This window comes from Thalassophryne amazonica, chromosome 13, assembly GCF_902500255.1.
Source record: "Thalassophryne amazonica chromosome 13, fThaAma1.1, whole genome shotgun sequence".
NCBI classification, from domain to species: Eukaryota; Metazoa; Chordata; class Actinopteri; order Batrachoidiformes; family Batrachoididae; genus Thalassophryne; species Thalassophryne amazonica.
The window spans coordinates 98696262-98715733 of NC_047115.1; the positions used below are offsets into that span (position 1 = coordinate 98696262).

Genomic DNA, 19472 nt, shown 5'->3' on the forward strand with positions numbered 1-19472 from the left:
TATTTGGCTCGTAATTACTTGCACCTCGGAAAAGCACCTTTTGGAGTTGCGCTCAAATCTCATTACAGTGTAAATTACAATGACAGTAAAGGTGATTCTGATTTTGATTCTGACCTCAACCAAAGTATGTAGGTGACAGTAAGGGAAAAAGTCCCTCTGTCCTTTTTTGAGGAAGAAACCTCAAGCAGACCAGACTCAGGTGGCAACCCACTGCTTAGTCCATTCTAACAATAACACTGATCAAATTGACAAAGTACAGCTTGCAGAACAAGAACAGAAATCATCTGATTTTACTTCATTTGGAATTGTTGTCCAAAGATCTTCTCAAATGGCGAGAACGTTGGCATGGAGATTGGTCAGATGGAGCTTGCATTCTTTGAGAAGCTGCTGTGTTTCAAAGAACAGCAGGAGGACATTTCTTACCGTTTCATCTGTTTCTCACTTTCTTGCTCATGTAGATGAAGTTTTAATTTGGTAGTGAACATAGAGAGCGAAATGTAGAGTGGAGAATTCCACCAGTGGAACAGGCACACGCACATGCACACACATATCCCAGAGGTCCAAAAACATCAAGCTCATCCCAAACAGCATCGAAGATTAAGAGTATTAAGAGTATCAAACAGTCGTTGGAGGTACAGTTGAGGCCAAAGGTTTTCTCCAGGTGATTTGGGCCAGTTTAATCGGCCCAAATCACAACAGCCATTTCCCAACCTTAGGGTGAGGTCAACCTTACTACCCCCTGACCAAAACCTCACTGACTGTGACACAGGACCAGTCCTGAAGAAGACCAGGCTTAGTGTGGTGGACATCTGCTTTCTGTAGCCATTTTATTAAGACGACATCAAAGAAGTTTGACCAAACATACAATAGCCACTGAAACAACCAGATATGTTGACCTGAACATTAAAATGCTTTGCTACAAGCAGAAACTGCAGGAGCTGCTAAGATATGTGAGACAAGATCCCTCTGGTGGTCTTCCTAAATGCAGGGGTCTGAGAACCCACCTTGTTGAGAACCTGTCTGCCTCCTCAGCAGGTATCTCAGGTTCACTAGCATATCACCCCTTAACCTGTACGTTTCACCTGAGTGGGGCAGCAAAGAGCAGTCAGCCTTCACCTGCAGAAGGTTCACGTCCACTGAAGCTTCCCCAGACACTCAAAGGGAAAGATTCCATCGGGGAATCCTCACGTAAAATTGAAAATAAGTCATGTTGGCTTTAATCTTACAAACCTGGAGGAATCTGAAAAAAGAGATTATTGTAAAGTAAATTTATTTAGCGGTGGGGAGTGTTTTATTTAGGAGAACCTTCTTGCTGTCTGTGCTGGATGGTAGCCAGAGGGGACTGGAACACATGGGAGCCATTTTGCCAACCATATTTTTCCCTTTGGCAGAACATAGTCTTAAGACCAATTAGAGGTTTATGACATCTGCCAATCTGGATGTAGATCACCTCCAAAATTCAGTTGAGTCTTCCGTGGCCTAATATCTGTATGTGGTGAAAATGTGGTGAGAATCCCTGAAGTAATTTCGATGTAATCCTGCTAACAGACAGACAGATAAATAGATAAATAAATAAATGCTGATGATTTTATTATGTCCTTGGTGGACGTAATGTCTGCATCACTGTGGGACTGTTATGAACCTGGTGTTTTTGTCATGTCCCGGCCGTTTCCAGGCTTCAGCCCATATGGCCCTTCTTCATTTAGTTCTGTTCCTTTGGCATCACTCTCGTTTTGTTAATTACCTTTTTCTTCATGTGGGGTTTTTTTTCCATGTTCTGATTTTTGCTTTATCACCTTCTTCCTTTGTTACTTCTCTTGCTCCTGCTTGTCAGTCTCTCATTGTTTCCACAGTCTTTTCCGGATCACTGCACTCTCTGTTCCGCACCTGCACTTTGTCCTCTCTGTCAGCCACGCCCCTTCATCTGTCATTCTCTTGCCCTTTTGTCACCGCCCTTCTGCATCATTGGCCTCTTAGCTGTCACCTGACCACGCCCCCCTTTCCAGGCCTTTCCTCCTCCACGTGCACCTCATTTCCTGATTAACACCTGTCCTTATTTAACCTGCGTCTGTTCACTTCTTCCCCGCTCGTTCGTTGATTCACTCACGTACCAGCCTCTTGTTTCGTTCTTGTTTTGCCAAGCCTTGTTTTTGGACTCTGTTTTGTGTTCTGGATCCTGTTTTTTGCCTCTGCTCTGACATACCTGTTTGCTCATGTTTTGAACTTGCTTGTTCTTTGGACCACGTCTTCATCTTAATCCTTGTCAAGTACTTTTGCTCCGTGGACTGCCTTGCTGTTATCGATCCCAAGCCTGATTAAACCACCCTTTAAGTATATTTCCTTTTGTCGAGCCTGCATTTGTGTCCTGCCCTCGTCCAGTCCTGACAGTTTTGACACTGGGGAGAACAGAATGGCCACTACAGACGTGTGGTCACATGGTTTAGATTTTGGATTTTCAGCATCCAGAAAGATGAGATAATCCCATTCCAAATCATCTTTTCTGATTCTCACTTTTTTGAATATTGCAGAAGAAATTACAAATTATTTTTTAATGGATAAACAAAGAAGCTTTTTCTTATCAGTAATGGAACAGTCTGGAATAGAAACCGAAACTGTAGAGGAATATTCATTTTTAGGGCATTAATTCTGCCTGCCAGAGAGATTGGAAGAAGGAACCGTATTTTAAACTCACAGATTGTTGATGTTTGCATTAAATAGGCTGGCCGTACTTCCTGTTAACACAACACAGGATATTTGAGTAAATTGAATCTATTTTAATGGGGAATGTGAGTATGGAAGACAAGGAGCAGACTTTTTTGATTGGAAACTTGTTACGTTTTTTACTAATTTTATTTATTTCCAGAGATTTTGCATACTCTTTTGAGGTCAACATTATTTTGGACATCGTCTCATAGGAGGTTGTTATAAATAAAAGTAGATCATCTGCATACAAGGACACTCTATTTTTTTTGTTTTTTCTCTATAAATTCCTGCATAACCCTCAAGAGAATGGAGAGTAAGAGCCAAATGCTAAATAACGAGCACAAACAAAAGCGGGGAGATGGGGCAGCCCTGTTTTCACCCCATTGTCGGGATCTAAAAGAATTAATCAGCACAGAGGCAAGGGGTGACAAATTGAGCAGTTTCATCCAAGTTACTGTATTATATGTATATTTCTGAACCAAACTTTCTGAGAAACATCAAGAGGAAGTCCCACTAAACTCAAAGGCCTTCTCTGCATGTCATCATCTCCTCCATCACCGTCTGGTACGCTGCTGCCACTGCTAAGGACAGGAGCAGACTGCAGCTTCTCATCCACGCAGCAGAGAAGGTGATTGACTGCAGTCTGCCATCCCTACAGGACCTGCACACCTCCAGGGCCCTGAGGCGAACAGGGAAGATAGTGGCCGATCCCTCTCACCCAGGACACAAACCTTTTGTCTCCCTCCCCTCTGACAGGTGGCTGAGGTCCAATAGGACCAAAACCTCAAGACACAAAAACAGCTTCTTTCCATCTGCAACTAGACACAGAAATAATGCCACAGACCTCCACTTACCCCCCCCTGCCAATACCACAAAGTACAGTTTGGTCATCCCTGCACTGAAAGGTCCTGTACATCTGGTATCCACGTTGAAAAGGCTAATGGGTCTACAGGATCCTGGCTCCAGAGGGTCTTTAATAAGACTCATATGGAAGCCTGGTAAAAGTTAGGAGGAAGAGTTTTAGCCACAAAGGCTTTGTCACTGGCATCAATTAACAAAGGGCAGATTAATTCAGAAAAAGTGAAACTGTGTGTTGTGAAAAAATAAATCTGTCATTGTAATTGTTTACATATGTGTTGTATGGCTGGGGGGCCTGGCTGCCTTTTTGTTTCTGTCTTTTGTTTTTCCTTCCAGGTGGCTTGCATTTGGGACTGAGTGGCTGTGTTGCTGAGGTTATCAGGACCTCACCCTGATCACCTGCGGCTTGTCAGGACTCACAGCTGAGGTGCATCTATATGGATTGGAACATGGTGGCATTTAAGACTGGAGTACACAGTGTGTATTTGCCAGAGACTCGACCTTGTGACCAGACGGGTGAGATCGTCGTCTCGGGAGCCATCTCATCATCAGTGGATGCAGAGAACGTCCAGGGTTTGATGCACGGTCTGTGAAAGAGGAGGGGGTGAGGTCTCACGCTCGTCAGCACACTTCCTGAGGTACGTTAGATTTTGTGACTAACATTTATACAGTCAGTAAATGTGGTGTCCCTCACACCTTATTATATTGAGCTGTACGTTAGTCATGTATCGGCTTCCACTGCAGTGGAGTTTTGTGAACTGGATGTTCCATGCCTGCAGGTTGGGAAGATGATTAGTAATCAAGCCAGGAAGTGTTTGCTGTTTGTACACCTTTTAAGTGTTCTCTCTGTGTGTAGAGTGTGGACTCACATAATGGTTCCTTCTTTCACAGACTCGGTTTGTTGCGGCCACCTGGGGGGTGTCGGCGGGGTCCTTGGGTCCGAACAGCTTCTGGCTCCAGACCGTTAGCGCTGCTGGGAGCGCACCACGCCAGACCGCACTTTCTTTTGTTATTTTTTGTATCACTGTTATGTATTAAATTCAGTTAGCCTTTGTACCGTGCTCTGCTTATTTCATACTGGGTCCTTCAAACGCTGGTCGGTTCTCCGAGCTGCTTCCGACACATAACACATATGTACAGATCAGAATAAGCGGTAACTCAGTTGCTGTCTTGGCGTAAACGTTGTGGTCTGACACAACAAAGGAAAGTTTCATAAGTCGCCGTCCTGTCAGCTTGGTGGGAAGCCTCCACCGCCTGCGGAGAGTCAAATGTAACCGTGTGACTCGGGGACAGGAGAGACTGTAATCACTCTGGACCTCCCAGAGCTTGTTCTTCATGGTGTTGAACGTGGCCAGAGACGTCTGATCTCCACCTGCAGGACCCGTGTGGCCCGGTGAACCTGTGGAGGTGAAGGGGACCCTGTTCTTGGCGATGGACACAGTCAGTCATTGATGGTCACAGCAGAGTTTAGCTCCTCCCAATTTCATGGTGCAGGTCTTGAAAACGTATTGTCTTCTCCGATCCCCTGGCCTTGATTTCTTGTCTCAGCTCTGTGTGAAGTGTGGACGCATCCGCTCTGAAGTCTGTCGGGATAGCTACGGAGAAGTTCCACCGTACGTTGGGCACGCTTTGCCATCTTGTAGCACTTGTTAGCTCAGCTGTGTGGTTTTTTTTAATTTTTCTTCTCCTTGTAAGAGTCTTTTTACCCGAGGTGGTTCAGGTGCAGGAGGTTTTAAAGCACGGCTACTTTGCGCAAATTTAAGGATTGACAGTTGAATAAGCAGAAGAAGACGGGAACCATCAGGACCAGAGTCACCTCTTTGGATCACAAAGGCGAGTCTGCTCTGTTTAATTCTTCTCAGGACTTTTGCTGTTGATTTGCGGTTTTTCTTCTCAACACATTTCTTGTGACCCGTTGACTGTTAGGGACAGACGTTTGATTGATCACATCTCAGCGGTTTAGTGATTTTAAGAGTGTTCCATCCCTCTGAAAGACATTTTACCATTTTTAAGTTTTCAGCATCTGTTAAATCCTTTTTTGGCCCATTTTGCTCCCGGTAACACCTTGATACAGGGTGTTTGTGACTTTAGGCCGCGCCCTCCCTCATGACACAGATATCACCTGACCATGTTTTCATCCAGTAAACATTCAAGTTGGTGTAGCTTGGAAATGGAAAACATGTAGAGATAAATATGCATGTGTATGAACGTGCACATGTGTTAGTATTTTGTGGAGTCTCCTGGGTCTGAAGTGAAACCTTCATGGATAATCCAGACTTTCCAGAACACTTTGTTCCGTCTTCCTACACTTTTTTTTTTTTTTTTTTTTTTTTTTTAAAGCTAGAATTCCTGGCTGAGGGACGTGCTGCCGACTGCTGTGGGATCTGATCCCAAATCAGTGCAGGTCAGGACGTATCGTGTTCTGCACCCAGGAGCTGCTGTTTCTCCTTCAGGTTGTCAAACAGGTTACAGAGGTTATATCCCTAATGATCAATCAATCAATCAGTCAACTTTTTTCTTATATAGCGCCAAATCACAACAAACAGTTGCCCCAAGGCGCTCCATATTGCAAGGCAAGGCCATACAATAACCATGAAAAACCCCAACGGTCAAAACGACCCCCTATGAGCAAGCACTTGGCCACAGTGGGAAGGAAAAACTCCCTTTTAACAGGAAGAAACCTCCAGCAGAACCAGGCTCAGGGAGGGGCAGTCTTCTGCTGAGACTGGTTGGGGCTGAGGGAGAGAACCAGGAAAAAGACATGCCGTAAAGGGGGGCAGAGATCGATCACTAATAATTAAATGCAGAGTGATGCATACGGAGCAAAAAAAGAAAGAAACAGTGCATCATGGGAACCCCCCCACAGTCTACGTCTAAAGCAACATAACCAAGGGATGGTCCAGGGTCACCCGATCCAGCCTTAACTATAAGCCTTAGCGAAAAGGAAAGTTTTAAGCCTAATCTTAAAAGTAGAGAGGGTATCTGTCTCCCTGATCTGAATTGGGAGCTGGTTCCACAGGAGAGGAGCCTGAAAGCTGAAGGCTCTGCCTCCCATTCTACTCTTACAAACCCTAGGAACTACAAGTAAGCCCGCAGTCTGAGAGCGAAGCGCTCTAATGGGGTAATATGGTACTACGAGGTCCCTAAGATAGGATGGGACCTGATTATTCAAAACCTTATAAGTAAGAAGAAGAATTTTAAATTCTATTCTAGAATTAACAGGAAGCCAATGAAGAGAGGCCAACACGGGTGAGATATGCTCTCTCCTGCTAGTCCCCGTCAGTACTCTAGCTGCAGCATTCTGAACCAACTGAAGGCTTTTTAGGGAACTTTTAGGACAACCTGATAATAATGAATTACAATAGTCCAGCCTAGAGGAAATAAATGCATGAATTAGTTTTTCAGCATCACTCTGAGACAAGACCTTTCTGATTTTAGAGATATTGCGTAAATGCAAAAAGGCAGTCCTACATATTTGTTTAATATGCGCTTTGAATGACATATCCTGATCAAAAATAACTCCAAGATTTCTCACAGTGTTACTAGAGATCAGGGAAATGGCATCCAGAGTAACGATCTGCTTAGATGCTTCTAAGATTTGTGGGGCCAAGTACAATAACTTCAGTTTTATCTGAGTTTAAAAGCAGGAAATTAGAGGTCATCCATGTCTTTATGTCTGTAAGACAATCCTGCAGTTTAGCTAATTGGTGCGTATCCTCTGGCTTCATGGATAGATAAAGCTGGGTATCATCTGCGTAACAATGAAAATTTAAGCAATACCGTCTAATAATACTGCCCAAGGGAAGCATGTATAAAGTGAATAAAATTGGTCCTAGCACAGAACCTTGTGGAACTCCATAATTAACTTTAGTCTGTGAAGAAGATTCCCCATTTACATGAACAAATTGTAATCTATTAGACAAATATGATTCAAACCACCGCAGCGCAGTGCCTTTAATACCTATGACATGCTCTATTCTCTGTAATAAAATTTTATGGTCAACAGTATCAAAAGCAGCACTGAGGTCCAACAGAACAAGCACAGAGATGAGTCCACTGTCCGAAGCCATAAGAAGATCATTTGTAACCTTCACTAATGCTGTTTCTGTACTATGATGAATTCTAAAACCTGACTGAAACTCTTCAAATAGACCATTCCTCTGCAGGTGATCAGTTAGCTGTTTTACAACTACCCTCTCAAGAATCTTTGAGAGAAAAGGAAGGTTGGAGATTGGCCTATAATTAGCTAAGATAGCTGGGTCAAGTGATGGCTTTTTAAGTAATGGTTTAATTACTGCCACCTTAAAGGCCTGTGGTACATAACCAACTAACAAAGATAGATTGATCATATTTAAGATTGAAGCATTAAATAATAGTAGGACTTCCTTGAGCAGCCTGGCAGGAATGGGGTCTAATAAGCATGTTGATGGTTTGGATGAAGTAACTAATGAAAATAACTCAGACAGAACAATCGGAGAGAAAGAGTCTAACCAAATACCGGCATCACTGAAAGCAGCCAAAGATAACGATACATCTTTGGGATGGTTATGAGTAATTTTTTCTCTAATAGTCAAAATTTTGTTAGCAAAGAAAGTCATGAAGTCATCACTAGTTAAAGTTAATGGAATACTCAGCTCAATAGAGCTCTGACTCTTTGTCAGCCTGGCTACAGTGCTGAAAAGAAACCTGGGGTTGTTCTTATTTTCTTCAATTAGTGATGAGTAGAAAGATGTCCTAGCTTCACGGAGGGCTTTCTTATAGAGCAACAGACTCTTTTTCCAGGCTAAGTGAAGATCTTCTAAATTAGTGAGACGCCATTTCCTCTCCAACTTACGGGTTATCTGCTTTAAGCTACGAGTTTGTGAGTTATACCACGGAGTCAGACACTTCTGATTTAAAGCTCTCTTTTTCAGAGGAGCTACAGCATCCAAAGTTGTCTTCAATGAGGATGTAAAACTATTGACGAGATACTCTATCTCCCTTACAGAGTTTAGGTAGCTACTCTGCACTGTGTTGGTATATGGCATTAGAGAACATAAAGAAGGAATCATATCCTTAAACCTAGTTACAGCGCTTTCTGAAAGACGTCTAGTGTAATGAAACTTATTCCCCACTGCTGGGTAGTCCATCAGAGTAAATGTAAATGTTATTAAGAAATGATCAGACAGAAGGGAGTTTTCAGGGAATACTGTTAAGTCTTCTATTTCCATACCATAAGTCAGAACAAGATCTAAGATATGATTAAAGTGGTGGGTGGACTCATTTACTTTTTGAGCAAAGCCAATAGAGTCTAATAATAGATTAAATGCAGTGTTGAGGCTGTCATTCTCAGCATCTGTGTGGATGTTAAAATTGCCCACTATAATTATCTATAGTGGGCGATATAGAAATAGATTTTTAATAGCCGTGCAGGTGCTGCTGCTTTTACCGTGACTGTATCAAAATTGGCAGTTATCACTTGAAACGAGTCATCATAACATGACATCACACTCGTGTAAACTTTGTACTGAATCTGTGCCTCTGTTCTTAATGTTAGCAGCTACATTCCATTCAAGCGCACGCTGGGACGCTTCTAATAGTCATGTCACCGCTATCACAAACACTCAAGTACTCACTAGTACTTTGTTTTCAGACGTTTCCGTAGCTGTTTGTTTTGAATGCCGTATACTTTGAAACCAGTCAAGTAATCCCGGTGGATCATCGGATGGTCACTAACAGCCTAAATCTAAATTTTTATGATTTTGGTGCGACACGCCCTTTAAAGATAAATCAAAGTGAGAGTCACTGCTTGTTTTTAATCATTTTTTCCACACCATCCCAGGTGTGTCTGATTTGAGGTTGAGGTTTTCTATAATAACCCTGATAATGATCTCCTGCATAGAGGTGGATTGTCCCGTGTACCCATCATACCGTTGACCTCTGTCGGCTCTTTGTCTTCCAGGTCACACCGGCCGTTTCATCCGAGCGGTCTTCTGTAGCAGCCTGGTGTTCGTGCTGGGTCATGTCTGCTTCCAGATGGTCCTGTACACGTATCCGCCCCTCGACGAGGCACTCGGTGACAACTGTTCACAGTGGGACACCATCAGCAGACACATAGGATTGTCCAGGTGGGTCAGCAGAACATAAACATGCTTCAATCAGGACAGCATCAGGTGATGAGAGTTTAACTCTTATGGTTTAACTCTTCTTACGGTGTGATTGTGCAAATAAAAAAAAAAAAAATCTGATATGGAAAATGCAAACAAAAAAACCCCAAAACACAGCAGTGATTCTTCTGGTTCATTGCAGACAGTATGAACAGTATCACAAAACCCATGGTTTGGATCAGTTCACTGCTTTAAACTCACGGGTCGGATCACAACAATAAAAAAAACAACTGCTTTTAGTTTTATTTTAAAAAGAACTTAATGAGCAAAGAAAACAGAAGTTTTCCCTGTGGTCCAAAACAAAATTGAGGTGTCAATGTTTTACATAATGTTTTAAAATATAATGCTTCATTGCTATATGAACAGCATCAGTGATCTCTTCCTCCTCTTGGATCCAAATTCATTCAGTTCAGTGGTTCTGCTGAGCAGATGCTTAGAAAAAGTCTGGAGTACTCAGTGTTTTCTGGAGCTCTAGACTTTCAGCCAGCTTGGCTGCACACGTGCTTCCAGTACAGCGGCTCAGGACTGCACAGAGAAGAGACGACGGACACTTTGTCCTCAGCTCCTGATGTTTTTGAGAGATTTTTTTCGCTGTTTGAAGTCAGAGGTGTGCCGAGCCTTTAGCAAGCTGTTTTTTTTTTTTTTTTTTATCTAATCTCCGCCCAGTGATGTTGGGTGCATGTTATGTTGTCTATGGCTGATGCTGAGACCCTGATTCATGCGTTTATCTCTTCTAGATTGGACTACTGCAATGTTCTGTTTTCTGGTTTACCGCAGTCCAGCATTATAGGTCTCCAGTTGGTTCAAAATGCTACTGCCAGACTTTTGAAACGAAGCAGAAAGTTTGACCACATTACACCCATTTTGGCGTCTCTTCACTGGCTTCCTGTCCCAGTGAGATCAGATTTTAAGGTTCTGCTACTAACCTGTAAAAGTGTTCACAGACTGGCACCTCCCTACTTAACTGACCTAATTAAACCCTACGTACCGGCCTGGGCTCTGTGTTCTCAGGGTACAGGACTACTTTGTGCCCCTAGGGTGAATAAAAAGTCTGCAGGTCACAGAGCTTTCTCTTATCGTGCCCCTGTTCTGTGGAATGATCTCCCTGCATCAATAAAACAGTCAGATTCTGTGGAGACTTTCAAGTCCAGACTTAAGACACACTTATTTTCCCTTTCATATGGCTAGCATACTGACATAGTATAGTTCTATGCTTTTTATTCTTTTATTTCATTTTATTAGTAAACAGAGCGTGCCGCGGCCTCAACTTTACTTAAATTCTGGGTCTTTTAGTGAAGCTCAGGGCTAGTGGCCGGCGCTCACCTTAGTATTTCTTCTGTTTTTCTTGTTGTTTAATGCTGATAAATTATACTGTATTTGTTGTCTGATTCTGTTTTTTTCTTTCTGTTTGAGGTGCGGCTCCATCCAGAGATGGGTGTGGTGTCTGCTTTGGAAACCCTCCTGTCCTGTGCACCTGCAAAATTTCCTGTATATTTGTTTTGTGAATTGTTCTGTAATTTATATTTGTATTATGGCCCAAGCAGAGGATCACCCTTATGAGTCTGGTCTGCTTGAGGTTTCTTCCTCAAATCATCAGAGAGAGTTTTTTTCTTTATCACTGTGGCCTGTATTCTTGCTCTGGGGGCTAGTAAGGTTAGACCTTAGTTGTGTGAAGCACCTTGAGGGAACTTTGTTGTGATTTGGCGCTATATAAAAATAAAAATAAATTGAAATGGAAGTAAACTATCAGAAAATATCAAAATATATTCCAAATTAAAGATTTTAAAACATTAAATTATTTTTGCTATTTACCACATTTATGGACAAACTTCATACAAAAGGAACCACAACATACGTTTTCAGATTCAGTGTGTATTTCGCTTTAATTTGAGGTACTTTGCAGGTGTGTGGCTCGTGGGCTGATTAAACTAGTATTCGAGAGCACTTTTCCAGATCTTCGGCTTACCTGCATGATTAGGTACTAAAGCAGTATCCATGAAAGGCTTTGAGAAGCAACAATGGGCAGAGAATCTCCAGTTTGTCAGCAAATGTATGAGAAAATTCTAGAAATATTTCAAAATAATCTTCCTCAAACAAAGATTGGAAGAGATTTACATGCTATCTCTCCCTCTAAAGTCAATAGTACCATTAAATGATTCAAGGAAACTGAGGGAATTTCAGTGCATAAAAGGTGAGTTGGGAAGCCTAAAGTGAACACCCTCAGACAGCACTGCATTAAGACCAGTCATTCATCAATACCTGATATAGCCATGTGGATAAGGGTTACTGTCAGTATGGGGTTACTACAATATGGAGTTAGATTCACAAATGGCACATACATTTTATGGTGCAACAAAAGAAACCAACCTGTTCAGGAACTGTGTTGATGCTTCAGCTTGGATGCATCTGGGTTGTACTGTAGTCAGATGAATCAGTATTCCAGAACTTTGTTGGTAGAAATGGACAACATGTGCTTGTAACCAAAGACAAAAAGGACCACCCAGACCATGATCAGCAACAAGTCCAAAAGCCAGCGTCTGTCCTGGTCTGGGGTCACGTCAGTGTCCTTGTCAAAGGTCATTTACACTCTGTGATGCAGCATTAATGCAGAAAAGTACACTGAGACTTTAGAGCAACATAAGCGGCCTTCAAGACAACATATTTTCCAGGGATGTCCACACATTTTACAACAGGACAATGAAAATCACATCCTGCACAAATAAAGATATGACTGTAGAAGAAGAGTGGACGGGTACTGGACCGGCCTGTCCACAGAACAGACTCTGTGGAGACTATCGAAATGAAAAATGCAACAACAACCCTGTGCTGTTGGACACCTTAAGACGTGTTTGCAGGATGAATGGGACAAAATAACACCTGAAACACTTCATCACTTGGTGTCGTCAACGCCGAAAGGTCTTTTAAGTGTTGTTTGAAGGAACGACAACATGACAAAGTGGAAAATACTTTAGTGTCCCAACTTTATTTGGAATGTGTTGCAGACTTTAAGTGCAGGAACGGCTGATGTGTGTGTGTGTGTGTGTGTGTGTGTGTGTGTGTGTGTGTGTGTGTGTGTGTGTGTGTGTGTGTGTGTGTGTGTGTGTGTGCCGTAGGCTTCCCCTGGATGATCCGTGGAGCGTGATCCGGCTCCTGTGTCCTGACCTGGCCGTGTGTGCAGTCGCCTTAGTGACCGTCATCCTCTGCTGTCGGTTAGTGAGGAACAGAGAGATGGTGGCTGCTGCTAACATCACATCGGTAAGTGTGTGTGTTACTGTCCTCCTGTAGTCAGACGTTTGAGTCTTTCAGGTTTTGTCCCAAATGCCTGAGTGATGAGCTCACAGTGTCCAGTTCGTTTTTCTTTTTAAAGGACACGTTGCACAGAACTGATAACAGCTCAAATTTAGTCTGTTAGAGGTCATGTGGTCATGTACGTGCATTAATTTGTGCATGTGACCAGACTGTAAACAGACACCAATCAAAACAAACAGCTACACACACCAAAACAAAGTTTTCCTGAGTGTGTGACAGTGTTTGCGTCACTCTGAGCAAACGTCCCAGCGTGCTGTAGAACAGAACGTCAACAAACTAACGTTAAGAACGGAGCCGCGGATTCATGACAAACTTTACAAAGTGTGACATCGTGTCATAACAACTCATTTTTAAAGTCATAACTGTGTTAATGTCACGATAATAAAGTTTGGGGCGAAGTGTGTCGCCTCCTCTGTACGGGGCACAGAACCAGGCGGTGCACAACACTCGTGCACATCCGCCAGCTGGTACGAAGTTCGTTATCTGTCGAAAATAACGTATCCCCAACTTTATCCTGCTCGCAGGTCCGCTGATCTGAATGAACACTGAGCATCACTGTCGTATGATCGGTCGGTGGTTTGATGATCTGTTGTAACGCTTCACTCTGTCTTTGTGCTGTTGTTCTGTTTCTGTGTTTACTTGGACTGATGTCATCCACCAAGTAAAATGTTTTCCGGAAAGTCACCTGCTGACTCGCTGAACGAGACGTTTATTTACCGGTAAAGTATGTCATTGATCACTGATCATGACCACGTGTGTGCGACTAGACTTACAATCAGGAATCCTTTGATGTTGTGTTGTTAAATAACATGTGACACGTCCTTTAAGAGTTTGAGTTCCCTTGAGTTTGTGTCGACAGCAGCTCGAAACCCTGGCCCCAGTCCCGTGTGACCCCAGCTTTGTGTGGCCATGGTCCTGTGTGACCCTGGTCTCTGTCATCACCATCATGTCTGGACTCCTGCTGAAAACGTAGTCTTCTGTTTCATGCATGTTACTTCTCAAATGTCTGTTTTTGATCATCATTTTGTGCACTGTGTCCTGCTTTTATCCCCTCTTCCTTTATGTCCCTGTATTACTTGGTTCATCCTGGTCAGGGGTCAAAATACATTTTTTAACCTACTTGCACTGGTGCTAGTAACAAAAAAAGTTACTTGCACAACCAAAAGTCAGTCTTATATCAACCTTAAAGCTCCTCCTCTGTTTCAGACTCTTGCTCTCTGGGGAGAGTTTGAGTGGAGAGAAGCAGCAGACAGTTTTTTTTTTTTTTTTTTTTTTTTTTTCATGTGCCCATGCGAACGTCCAGAACCCAGGAGAGGTCACTTAAAGTGATATTTTTTTTCTGGCCATGATAATTTGTGTGCACGTTTTCCTTTAATTGAGCCCACAAATTAATAAAACGTGCTCTCAAATTAATAAAACGTGCGCACGTTTTATTAATTTGAGAGCACGTTTTATTAATTTGTGCGCACATTTTCCTTTAATTGAGCCCACAAATTAATAAAACGTGCTCTCAAATTAATAAAACGTGCGCACGTTTTCCTGGCTGTGATAATTTGTGTGCATGATTTGCTTTGAGCCCTCAAATTAATAAAATGTGTGCACATTTTCCTTTAATTGAGCCCTTGAATTAATAAAACGTGCGCACGTTTTCCTGGCTGTGATAATTTGTGTGCATGATTTGCTTTGAGCCCTCAAATTAATAAAATGTGTGCACGTTTTCCTTTAATTGAGCCCTTGAATTAATAAAACGTGTGCATGTTTTCCTTTCGTTCAAAATGAATCCCATAATATGACCTAAACTGTCATCCTCACAACGGGGAGACGCTTCACCCTCAGCATCCTTTTTAATGTGCTTAAACTCCAGATGATGTCATGCTGGGCAGCTGGAGTTCTCTGTATGTCCTTGTGCGCCCAAACCATGTCGATACACTCTGACCACATCCATTTCTAATAAAATGTGCGCACAATATAATAAAACGTGTACACATTCTCTCCACATGCAAAACATTTTGCGATGACACGTCCAGGGCTCCGTAGTTTACATGTGTGCGCGCGAACGGGACAGGAGGTCCTCAAACTGGAGCTCCTGCAGCTGCAGTTTATTTGCTGAAGGAGCTGCAGCAAATAATGAAACTCCCCGAATTGGGAACGTCTCATGAGGATGTTGTGAACCCAGGAACGGCGCCGCTGGCGATGTTTGTCAGCTTTCCACAACAAATAGAGCACAGCAACTCGCTCCGTGTGTGAGAGTCATAAAATACAGGGAAGACGAAGACAACACACTGGAAATAATTTGTTTCCTTATTTATTCCTTTACTGGTTCATTCTACTGGTGCTTATAGTTGATAAAACTTGGATAAAGTTACTTGCACCAGTGCTAGTGCAGTATAAAATTACGTGCACCGCTCGAATAATACATGCACAAACTAGCACATGTACGTACTATTTCGACCCCTGCTGGTCCTGTCCAAGTCCTGTTGGCAAGCTTGTCCAGGTCTTCTGTGATGATAAGTCTCACTGCTCTGACCTTTGACCTGCCATGTGTCTGGGCTTTCCTGACTGGGCCGTGCTGTTGCTGTCTGCTGTCCTCGCCGTCTTCCTGCTTTCTGTCTCTCACACTGATTCCGTCTTTCCCATTGTTTTTATCCACCTTTCTTTTTCTGCTCTCATCTTTCCATATTTGAAGTCTTTGTGAAGCCCCACCCACTCTGTCCCTCGCCCCACGTGCTGTTCTTCCTCACGGCGCTCTAACGACACCCACTGCCTGGTCGTCAGACTGTCCTCACACCACGTGGGTCAGGTGCTCTGTCTGATTTCATTTCCTTTGTTATAATCTTAAATAAATTTCCAAACAGCCATTTTTACGACCTTCTTGAGCACCAAAGATCTGAATATTTTGTCGTCTGGGTCTGGAGGTCATCCACCCGCTGAGCGATCTGTCTTCTGTCCTCCTCGGACACTGCGCCTCCAGATTTTTAACACGGGTCTCCTGCTCACTCAGGCCGTCGTCATGACACATTATTTTATTCACTTGATTTTTATTGCTTTTCTTAATACAACTAAGATTTATTTTCACTGATATAGGCCCGATTTTCTGCAGTATAAGTTACAGGTTGTTTTTTTTGGGGGGGGGGATTTTTTTTTCCCCCTGAGTTTCTGAAGTTCTGCAACTGAAAAATCATACATTTGTTAATAATAATAACAATAATGATCAGAATCATAATGGACTTTTTGCAGTTTTTCCAAAGCTGTGGGCCAGCAGCCTGTGTCCATTTGATGATTTTTTGTTGAAGAAGAAGAAGAAGAAGAGTGCTGCAATCAGATAACTGCTGGTGTGCTGTCAGCAGTGTTGCCACAGTTACTTTGAAAAAGTAATCCAATTACTGATTACTGATTACTCCTTGAAAAAGTAACTTAGTTACTTTACTGATTACTCAATTGTAAAAGTAACTAAGTTAGATTACTAGTTACTTTTTTAGTTACTTTTCCCAGCTGCCGACAACAACCCTCTGCCACCTCAACATGACAATGATACCTGTTTTGCCAAAACTTACTTTATAGTCACCCTTTCTTGACTTCAATGAAAATAAATACTTGTTTTATAAAAAGTAAAATAAAGACCTCTTTCTTGACCTCATATTTAACTGTTGACAGCACTGTAACAGTAAAACTTGCAATTTCAAACCTACATTGTTTATAAATGTAACTATTAAATTCATTCATTCTAACATTTAAATTCTCTCTAAATATTTTACTTGTCGAAATTAATATTATTTTAAGTAGTATTAGTAGTTGTAGTAAAAAAAAAAGGCTTCAAAACTGGACCTTTAATCTAGGGGTGTTGTGGGGGAGGGGGCACATCCCTGCCCCACGCCCCCATTCCATCTGGATTCGCCCCTGCTTTGGCGTTTGAGCACAAAGAATGGATAACATTTATTTATGCAGAAAACATGACCAGATTTACAGGTAAGAAAGTTTTATTGTGTTTTCACATCATGTGGTCCTCAGAAAGAGAGTTTAGGTGCATTTGAGTGGAAAATAGTGTTAGTTGTTGACGCGTTGCGGAGGATCAGCTGTTTTTAACGACCAGATACAGAGCGGCTCAGCTCAGAATTCTAAATAAAGGAGGGAAAGTATAAAAATGTCTTTGTAAAGCTCAGTGCAGGTGTGCTGATCACCGTGCTTTAAGAGGTGAGGACGAGTCGAGCAGCTGCAAAAAACCGTGGATGAAAAGCTCACAGCTCACTTAAAGTGGGCAGTTCAGTCGAACCCCGACCTCCTGCCCACAGACCAAGTTTATGCTGCTATCGACCCACAATGAAAAATAATAGTAACGCACAGTGACATGGAGAAGTAACTTTAATCTGATTACTGATTTGGAAAGATTAACGCGTTAGATTACTCGTTACTAAAAAAAAGTGGTCAGATTAGAGTAACGCGTTACCGGCATCGCTGTATGTCAGTCACATATTTGTCCTTCTTGTTTGTTTTTGGAGTGTAAAAGTTGTTATGTTAAGTAACAGCACAGGCTGTGGTGTGCACGTCCTTTGTAAAAATATCTTTAGGAACACCCCAGGTAAAAAAAATGTTCCCAGAACGTTATCAGAACATAACCAGAAATGTTCCCAGAACATTACGTAAAATGTTTGCGGAACGTTCTTATGGATGGTTTTCTCGACGTCCTCTCAACGTTACTAAATACACTATTGGAACGTTACAAGAAACATGAGGAGAACGTGATAGTTATGTCCTTGCAAGGTTATGGATGTTCCTCTGTGGATGCTCTTGAGCCTTATTGTAGCATTGCATTGAAAGTTGGGGCCAAGCTTTATGTAACCTTGAGGAAATATCTGTGCAGAACTACACTGATGATGGAAATCCTACATCATATGTTACAAATAGATTTTATAACATATGATATGTGAAAGCTGGTACATAATATTGGGGATTGATTTTAAGAAAATAAACAGTTGGTAGTTCCAGAAATATTTGTGTGGGGCACGAGATGCCACACAACACTAAATATTATTTCCTCCACATCCATTATTACCACCAGAATTATTTTTCTACACCTAAGTGTACAGTAACCATTTGTTTGCAATGTACCCCAATAAAAAAGTAGCTCCATACATTTTTAAAGTATTTCAAATCTTTTGCCTCAAGAAGTGCCCTCAAATATTTCTGAAACTGTGCTTAAATAAAGCAAGCAAGACACTTGTACCAAGTTAAATTTTTAATACCACGGCGCTGAGTTGCATAGTATTGAACTTTCCTACTCAGCTCCCAGACCGTGGTTCAGGAGTGTAGGGGAAACCACTCGGCTGTCCTCCAGGGCTGGACTTGCTTCAGGTTCACTGACCCAGTTAACTCTGCACGGCAGCCAGTGAACAGACAAACAGACATGTCTCTAAACCTTATATTTATTTACAGCATTTATCACCAAACACTTCTTCCGGTACAGTCACACTTTTTCCTGATATTTCTCTCTCTAACCTGCTCTGCTCTACTGTCGTCTCTCTCTCACACACACACACACACACACACACACACACACACACACACACACACACACACACACACACACACACACACACACACACACACACACACACACACACACAAATGTCATCACAGCGCACAGACTTCTTTCTCTTAATTGAAACACTCCTAAAGTATGAGCTGCTCTCATAACAACCTTCTTGATTCCTGGCTTCATGTGGCTTGATTCTCGGGGTGAATGTTTTCACATCATCTGTACATTGATGCTGCATCATGCATCTACATATTAAATATACATAGATACATAAACTCACATATGTTGTGTGGGCCGCTGAAGAGGAGGTACTGCTGGCCCACCACCACCAGTCGGCGCCCTGCTTGGAGTGCGGGCTTCAAGCATGAGAGGGCGCCGAGACAGAGAGTGACAGCTGTCACTCATTTACATCAGCTGTCACCAATCACCAACATCCCTACAAAAGCCGGATTACTACTCCACCTCCTCGCCGAGAAATCAACTACCGTCGAAGGTAATTCTCTGCTCTGATCAAGTGTTAACTAATTGTTCTGTGTGCAGCCGTATTCCTGAGGAGTCAGTGTTTTTTGGATTGGCGTGCAGTGAGAGTCTGCGACGTCTTCGCCTCTCACTCCATCCAAGGAGCCACTGTCAGGAGCTGCACGGGTGACTTTGTATCGGAGGTGGAGGTTTTCCCTCCTCGAAGATCTGTAGGTGAAGGATTACTGGGTGTGTGGATACACACTCACCATTAACTGTTTTTCATCTTCTGCCAGCAGTACCAGGGTCTGCAACAGAAGACGGTGACCACCTGGGGACTCAGGACTTGGCGGCTTCGGTGTTCTTCAGGCCGTTGGTGGTGGAAGCTGTGTGGGTCCCGGCTCTCCGATCGCCAGAGGTCTCCTATCTTCGAGCCTGCCCGCACGTCACCTTGTGTTTAATTG

General features: G+C 42.6%; 1 protein-coding gene across 1 annotated transcript in view; it reads left to right on the forward strand.

The window, feature by feature from the left end:
* fbxw4 (F-box and WD repeat domain containing 4) overlaps positions 1-19472 on the forward strand; it is a 293683-nt gene that overhangs the window by 64653 nt on the left and 209558 nt on the right. Inside the window, exons 3-4 of the mRNA XM_034184427.1 lie at positions 9503-9668; positions 12821-12962. Coding sequence (XP_034040318.1) covers positions 9503-9668; positions 12821-12962 — 308 coding nt within the window. The remainder of the gene's footprint in view (positions 1-9502; positions 9669-12820; positions 12963-19472) is intronic.